Source organism: Dinoponera quadriceps, unplaced genomic scaffold (genome assembly GCF_001313825.1).
Source record: "Dinoponera quadriceps isolate SergipeBrazil2010 unplaced genomic scaffold, ASM131382v1 scaffold2662, whole genome shotgun sequence".
NCBI lineage: Eukaryota > Metazoa > Arthropoda > Insecta > Hymenoptera > Formicidae > Dinoponera > Dinoponera quadriceps.
In genome coordinates, this window is record NW_014556703.1 from 218533 (window position 1) to 227098 (window position 8566).

An 8566-nucleotide genomic window follows, 5' to 3' on the forward strand; every position below is an offset into this window, starting at 1 on the left:
TCAGCACCGTCGTGAAATTATAAATAATTGTTAATCTAGTAGTGTGCATCTCGCTCTGTCGATTAAGCAGTGATCTACCGCCGTTGTACATATGTATCATACTCGATTTAATGCTGACAATATACATATGTACAACGGCGGTAGATCACTGCTTAATCGACAGAGCGAGATGCACACTACTAGATTAACAATTATTTATAATTTCACGACGGTGCTGAGACGAACGAGGGACTTTTCCGGCTTTAACACANAACACATTCACTCGTGGTCACTCGATCGTCACTCGACGAGATAACGAACTTCAAAAGTTCAGCAAGAGATCCCGTTGCTCTTGCTCCTCCTGCTGCTGCATCTGCAGCGCCATCGTTTCCGTAGCACTTTTCCCGGGCATGTCCGGCCCTTCGTCCGCTGGCACGTCGCTGATTTCGACCGCCTCCTTGTTCATCATCACCTTCTGTATCTCCTCCTCCAAGTGCACGCACGCCTGTTCGATCTCGTAATTCTTCGACACCAAACCGACCCATTGGGCCTCGAGGGCCCTCAGTTTGTCGCCTCCTTGGGTCTGCATCGACTTCCTTTGCCAATTCACCTCCTGTATTTTCTTGCGCAGCATCTGCAGCTGCTTCTGAGCCTGGCCGAGTAACTGCACCAGCACGTTCAGGTAAGACTTCCAAGCTTCGCATCCGTACTCCATCATCAGTTCCAGATTGCAGATTCTGCAATTGTTCGATGGTACGTGGGGTAATATGTCAATAATGTTAATGAAATAAGAGTGAAGACTCGCCAGCAGGATTGCGCCGTATATATTTGAAAATCACATTTACATGAGTAATTTAAATATTGAGAAAGAAATCTGCATAGACTATAAAGGTGTCACCACCAATCTGGAAAAGCAGATCGAGCAATATGCTGTAAAAATGATGAGAAAGGAGAGATAATTATTAGAACTCCAGTCTACCTGGTAGCTTGATGCTCCAACTGAGCGCTACTGTTCTCTACACTTTCATTCCACGCGGCCAAGTCATTCATCTTGCCGGACGGAGGTGGCGGCAGCTCGTAGCGTTTCATACTGAGTACCTCCATCGGTAGACGACTGTGCATCCTTTCGAACTCATGTTTCAGCACCGCTGTCTCGAACGTTATGCTCATAGGGTTCAGATGCTCCAAGTAATTCTTTGTCGGCCTGTAACGTCGCGTTTCCTCTTCGACCATCGCCAATGCCTGGGATACGACGATGTTGAATTCGCGAGGAGACAGGAAAATACATTTTAAACATAAGATTTGAGAAATTGACTAATCATAATTTATTTTTCTTTTACAATTCGACTATAATTTATCAATTTCTTAAGGTTTAGAGCTTAAATTCTCATTGTAGACTTCGCTTTATAAAGCCTAAATTTTAAGTAATTTCTTTTAACAATCCTAACCCCCAATCTAACCTCATTGTATTATTGGATTATATTTTAAAGAGAACGGACAATTTACCGCTTCTCGCACACCAGGTTCATCGTATCCTTGATCGATGTACGGCAATGCGTCGACGATTACCTCGCCAGCCATCATGAAGTAAAAATTTGACGCTCAATTTTGTAAATAAAACACAGGAGCTTCGCTTCACCTCACTTTACTCATTTATAGCTTTGAGCCACTTAACCGCAAACTCTCCACACCATTTGCAGGCTAAGCGAAGTAGTCTGTTCTATTTTAGCTGTATTGCTGAGCTGGTGCAATAAATTAGCATGAGACAAGTATATTTTGTCTCGCTCTAACTTATTGCACCGTCTCAACAATGTAGTTAAAATGAACAGACTAAAGAACTTTAGGCCCGTATCAGACTATGGATTGGGAATTGAGATTGAGTTGAAAATTGACCAATCTATGCAAAGTTCACTAAATTTCACTAAACTTGAGTTTAGTTAACTTTGCATTGATTGGACAAATTCAATTCAATCTCCGTTCACAATCTGTAGTCTGATACGGGCTTAACGCGCTTCCCGAACTCACCCACGTGTACCGGAGGCTCGGAAAGTGCAGCAAGTGTAGGCGGGATAACAAATTTGTTGCACCTCTGCGATATATGCATACATGAGTCGAAGATCCCGCGTGAAAAATAATTAAAAATGGCGGATGACGATGTGAACGGAGACTGCGATGATGTGCAGCAGGAGAAATCGCAGAAGAAAGCGGCGAAATATGACAGCGGCGCGGCGGATCTGGAGAAAGTGACGGATTACGCCGAGGAGAAGGAGATCTCCTCTTCCGATGGATTTTCATGCGTAAGTATGTAACTTGTGTATACACACGTGCCTCACGATTCCGGACGATATTGATGCTTGCGTTTTTCCGCGCGAAACCAAGTGAACTGCACGCCTTAAATCGTTGCTTCGAGTAATTGCGTTCATTGTTACTCATGTGAGAGCGAAGCGAATCCAAAGACGAGATGAAAATCCAAAAAATCCATCTTAGATGGGACGAAGATGATTTTGCTTTTACTTTATCTAGAAGAAAGATAAGATAACTAACGCTTTTATATAGATAATTTTTCAGTTGATATTGTTTTTGTGAGATATTTTGTAAAAATTTATAATAAAAACTGCGAAAGATCCATTGTTTGACTCGTGAAACGGCTAACTTGAACATAACCTATTCACAACTGATTGTGCTTAATTTTGTTGTATATTTCAGCGCTATACACTTATCTGATCTAATCTTTACATATAAAATGAAAATAAAAAAATAAAACGTAAAATAAAAAATAGGATATAAAAGAAAAATAAAGATGAAAAAAATGTTTAACAGGCACTGAGTATAATTGGTGACCGTCGAAATAAGGAAGCCGCGGAAAAGAAGGCCAAGGAGAAGGAATTGCTCAAAGTATCCATCAGAAAGGAGGATGTTGACTTGATTGTGAGTATCGCCACACATGTCGTATATCTTGCAAACCTACAGATGACAAACTGTTGCTTACTAGAAATACTTGTTTTTCAGATGAAAGAAATGGAGATCAATCGGAACCTGGCGGAACAGACTCTCAGGGAACACAGAGGAAATATTGTAGAAGCATTAATTACGTTAACTAATTAATATTGTACAGGACTGTGTGAGCGATCTCTCTTGCAAACACAACTCCGCAAATTCCACTGTAAATTGCACATTCATCGGGAGTTGTTAAGACCTTGGGTTATAAATATTTATTAATAAGTATTATGATATATATATATATATACAAGTGATATCTATGCTTTTATTTCCTCTCATCTGCTATATATATCAGGATCTACGATAAGTATACTGAATTTCTGACCTTTTGTTCTAAGCGATAAAGTATGAAATCTGACGTAAGATATTTGTGATGTTAAGAATCATAAAGATAACACTTAAGTCTTAGGTTATTGTACTGTCTGATGGCTTTAGAAACATATTTTGCTGGAAATTATGTTATGATTAAATGTTTAGAACATTTAGAGTTAAAGGCTTGCTATACCTATCGTTGATCCAACGTATGTATGCATACACACATACACACACAGTCTTTCATTTTTCTTCAGATGATCTATAACAGAAAAAAGAAAAATATTACCATATATGCTTTATATATGTACATAGTATAGAACATTCTAATATTGATTATTATGCAATACATTGCAATTAAAATCAACCCTATAAGCGCGTAATATTCCTAGAATGCTATATGAACCATCTATTAATATATTCCAGAAATATTACTTAATATTAAATTATATCACGCGTTTATAGGAAATGTTTTTTCAATATGAACACTTTATTGCAGTATCCTTTCATGTGCAAGTTTAAAAAAATGCATGTTGTGTGTGTGTGTGTATGTGCGTGCGTATGCAAAATATTCCTTTAATATGACATACATTTTGCAAGCGCAAAAGTGTCCACATGCGAAAATTCAGAATGAAAAGTCACAATGACTATCAATATAAGGAAATACTTCATGTTGTTGATTACATACATTATCAGACTTTATATTGATAAGATTGGTAATATCGGCTCATATATCTGATTTTGTACGCAGTACAGCGTCGGAACTCGGCTTGGAGGTGGATGTGTGCCGCATTTGATATGCTCGCTCTTGCGACAGTATTTTTTCGCGCGCCGCTATTATGATACGCGTATATTCACCTGTGCGGGAACCGCATGATCGTCGCGCCAGTAACTCGCATCGTTGAATTATGTTAGCACAAGTGACGTTTCGCGTAATCACGTTCACACCGGCACGACTGTTCCCTCGCTCATCTGTACATAGATGTGACATCATGAACCCGTTCTTTTTGGGATACTTATATCTTTACATGGTGATAACTCCGACCGCGGGTATAGGTACGTGGGTGCATTCGCACTTGAGAGGCTCGTTTTCAAATTGAACTAGGCGCATATAAAAGAGAATTTCTTAATTGTACACGACGCTACGAGCAATTTTTAAATTGTGCACAACGCTACATGGAAAAAAGAATATTCTTATTTTGAGAAGACCTGTATTTTCAACATGTACATGTTGAAATTTAAAATATGAAGATTATATAGCGTTGGATAGGTAAAACTTACACGAAAAAAAAAAAATATATATATATATATAAAACATTGAAATGTCACAATAATGACTCAAACAACAAGATGATATCAACTCACATAGCACGTAATATCGTGGAAATATTATGCATTACAGTAAAATATTACAGATATATTATTGATATATTACACGTTTATAAATAATACATGTACGAACGCCCAATGTGATTCAACAGATTCGTGTTACGCATATAACAGCACGGAAGAAACCTGGCCCAAAAATTGCACCCAATGTAACGTTAAACCGAACACGTCGTGCTTGTGTTTGGAAAATACCGGTAAGTTTGTCGAAAGCCTTTTTTTGTTCTTTCTTCTTCTCTCAAAACTCTTCGAAATTTCTACCCATCGCTCTTCATGAATAACACTTTATCCTTTCAGGACCGAAAGGCGAATGTATAATTTATTGTCCAAAGAATGAAGAATGCTGTCTCTGCGACAATTGTTCTCTCTGTTGGTAAGAATCGCGAGCGTCTTACCCACTCGTACGTTCCGTTATTGCGCGATTTTTGCACGGAAAGAAAATGTAAAATCGGTTGACAGCGTCGTAATTGAAGTAAGCCTTCTTGATTCGAAAGTCATATTAATCCGGACTTATAAGTGTAATAAGCCGTTAGCTTTTTGTTCTAAGCTATAATTTCTAGCAAAGAGCGTTTCCAGCGCCGCCAGGCATTGCAATTCTTAAAATTTAAGCATCATTACGACTTCTGGTAGCGCGGCAAACGCTTTTTGTCAGAAATTACGTTACATTTTTTATTGTTATTACGTTGCATTTTATTGCTTAGAGCAAAAGACTAAAAGCTTGCTCCACCTGTTATAGATTCTCGTTGAAACTAACACTTGAATTATTAAAGGTTCAGGAATGTATTGTCAGTTTATTTTGCTAAATAAATATATAATAAATAAATAAATAAATATATATATATATATATATATATAATTTAGTGTAACATAGTAAACTTTTACTAAGGAACATTGTACATTTTTTCATGCTATATTTTTCTAAAGTTTAAAAACATAAATAGCGCATAAAGTGAAAAGATAAATTAAGATCTGATGTATTATATGCAATATATTGTAGTACATATGATGTATTAACGATATTTGTTATTGAATCAAGAAGACATTCCAATTATAGCACCGTTAACCAATTTTGCTGACCAACGTTTTTCTCCGCGTGTCTTTCTCTCCCAAGCACAGATTTTGGAATTGGAGCATTAGTTATAATTATCTCCTGTTATTCCCGAATATCGAAAAACTATTAACGAAAATAATCCACAGCGGAAATTTATTTCAGGAGTGCGGAATGGCAACTGATGACAATGACGCATATCAGCGTCTCCATATTATTCGGGCTTGGTATCACCGGCTTGATCTTAATGTACTGCAAATTATGCAATAGGTACGAGAACGTAAGCGCGCGCACGCGCAATTCGTGTGAATTCACATCTCCTAATATTAATAAATGTTAATTCGCCGTATAAAGGCAATAATTTAATTCCACAACGGTGAATCGAACCACCGCGATAAATCCGACCAAAATCGGACGATCGGTTCGAGTTACACGTCTTGCGCAAGTATAATAATGCAAATATTTCTGTGCAGGACAAGGCGACTAGCGCGCACCAGGTGTCTCAGGGTACAGCAGGAGCTGAATGGTACGTCGTACTGCAACACCATCGAGGATTCACGGGAAAGACCACCATTGTACAGCGAAGTATGTGGCGCCCCTCCACTCTACACGTCTCCCTACAATATGGTACGTTAATCACTCGTTGCGTTATTATCCAGACAGCGTAAATAATCAATTCGGTGCCTTTGCATTTAATGTCCTATAATCCTGGCTCAAATTTGTTCCTATGATGATTCGAAAGTGCCAACCTTAAGTTTTAAGAAGCATTATAATAGTTGACGGCCTTGCTGATGTAACGCGCGGTCACACGTTGCAAAAGGGACGAAGGATCTCATGTTGGACTGGGAAATTTTAATAACAGAACCTGCTACGAAAACACACATGTACACGCACGCACTTATACATATTCACGCGAATCTCGGTAAATTCGTGGCACAATCTGCCGATTACGATAAGGATGTGTGGTCCGATACACTCACGCGCTCATACAACGCATATACGCACATACACGTATCCCGTGTACTTACCGCGATATCACGACCATAGATAAACCTATATCTTTGAAGCTCTTGTCCTCATTTTGGCTGTCCCTGCCCGATAACGTCAGAAGCGAGAAATAGCATACCAAAATATATAGCGGTATATGTGGAAATAAAAGAATATATACATAAAATGGCACTCGTGATAGATTCAGCACATTTGTAAAAATGTCCGGACATTTCTCTTTAATCCGAACAATCAATAGATAGCCCAGAAAATTGGTGTAACTTGCAACTCTCATGTTCGCCAGGCGTCCATGCAGGATGTCCCACCGAGATATCCGGATACGCCGAAGTCTCAGGAGAGATGTCGATGCTTTCGGGACACCACGCCTTCCGTACCGCCCGTCGCTCAACATATGTAACGGTATAGATTTTGTTAGGATATGTATATATATAACAAAACAATTTCCGCGCGCTATTTGTACATGTTATTCTCAATAAAACTCCGTTCTCGAAGACTCATCTCAGGGGAGACTACTACTCTCGTGTATTCGAGAGACTAGTCTTGTGCTGCTTCACACAGCAGAATATTATTTGGATATTAACCCTAGATATACACACTAAGAATGCTCGGGAGCCAAATTTCCTCAGGTTGGCATTTCGAAAATTGGAAAGGGAGGGGTTTGAGACGTTGACATAAAAAATGTTTGTGGTCCCCTAGTGTGTACGTAATATGTTACGTAAATAAAAAAAGAAGTATGTATACTTAGGGTTAGAAAATATCCTGTTTAGATACTATAATTTATTGTACAGCTAAATACTAGTAAGAATAGTATTAGATATACAAATTAATTAATAAAAAATTAAAAGATCATTTCGAATTTTTCCAGAATCGTCCCGCGTGTCTGAAACGCACGCGGCGGCGTAGTAACTCTGAATCCCGCAATCGAGGAGTCGAATACGTTCGCGGCGGCTCGACGTGGCCTCGCGAAAAATTAGGCTCGCTCAAAGTCCAAAATCCGAAAATAATTCAATTAGTCAAAAAGACAACACAAGAAGGTGGGAGAGGGGGAAGTGGGAGAGACCAATCTTGAGTTTCGGCGACTCGTAAGTCCCAGAAACGATCGCAAACACGAATCTCGAGATACCGGAAGTTGCTGCGATAATAGCTGCGATGAATCGACGACTTTGCGCTGTTGTTAAGTTCAACTCCTCAATTACGACTCGTGTGCGCGTAATGCGATGTAACGACGACACGTGGACGCGTAAAAAAGAAAAAATAAAGGAAACAGACGCGTCGTCTGCAGGGAGTCGGACGATGGACCTAAGAATCCAGGGACGGAGTATAAAATGAACTTTTGGGCAAGTGGGTTGGTTTACTTCTATAGAGCCCATATAGAAAGAGACAGACGGAGAATGAGAATTCCACGATTATATATAATGAAAATGTCATTTATTTGATGCGGTGCAATGAGAGACTTAAAGTAAAATGGAAAAATGAATGTCTGTATGAGCTGGGTTTCAATGAGCGGCGCACGCGCTTTTTTTTTCCGGACAGCCACTACCGCCGACTACGTGGTCGCACGCACGCACGCACAATACGTGCGACGTACGTTTACAAAAAGAGTTTACTCTCTTGTTAAATGCAATGTACAACGGAAGTGTGTTATGTGTGTGTGTGTATGTTGTTTTATCCGAAAACGACGCGGTAGCGGCTCCTAGCGGTCGGTGTAGTTCGTCGACGCGCGCCGATTTTTCATCATGATGAGGTAACACTTGTCTTACTTGTACTTATAGTTTATCAAATTATCCAGTCATACGCTCATATAATATGTATATATGTATATATATATATATA

At 39.2% G+C, this 8566-nt stretch overlaps 3 protein-coding genes across 3 annotated transcripts; 2 read left to right on the forward strand and 1 right to left on the reverse strand.

Annotated features, from left to right (window-relative positions):
* Window positions 1-251: 251 nt before the first annotated feature.
* On the reverse strand, window positions 252-1805 carry LOC106748021 (pre-mRNA-splicing factor SPF27). Its single transcript, XM_014626169.1, has 3 exons — window positions 1486-1805; window positions 959-1221; window positions 252-716 (listed from the first exon to the last, which is right to left on the reverse strand). Exons 1-3 carry the CDS (start codon window positions 1561-1563, stop codon window positions 302-304), a joined length of 756 nt encoding a protein of 251 aa, XP_014481655.1. The 5' UTR covers window positions 1564-1805; the 3' UTR covers window positions 252-301.
* A 294-nt stretch (window positions 1806-2099) lies between these two features.
* On the forward strand, window positions 2100-3233 carry LOC106748014 (huntingtin-interacting protein K). The gene is made up of 3 exons (XM_014626151.1): window positions 2100-2276; window positions 2800-2907; window positions 2989-3233. The coding sequence occupies exons 1-3, from the start codon at window positions 2121-2123 to the stop codon at window positions 3082-3084; spliced, it is 360 nt and encodes a 119-aa protein (XP_014481637.1). The 5' UTR covers window positions 2100-2120; the 3' UTR covers window positions 3085-3233.
* A 457-nt stretch (window positions 3234-3690) lies between these two features.
* Window positions 3691-8556, forward strand: LOC106748011. The gene is made up of 7 exons (XM_014626144.1): window positions 3691-4388; window positions 4700-4874; window positions 4975-5050; window positions 5891-5995; window positions 6199-6352; window positions 7017-7132; window positions 7599-8556. The coding sequence occupies exons 1-6, from the start codon at window positions 4200-4202 to the stop codon at window positions 7128-7130; spliced, it is 813 nt and encodes a 270-aa protein (XP_014481630.1). The 5' UTR covers window positions 3691-4199; the 3' UTR covers window positions 7131-7132; window positions 7599-8556.
* The last annotated feature ends 10 nt before the right edge of the window (window positions 8557-8566 follow it).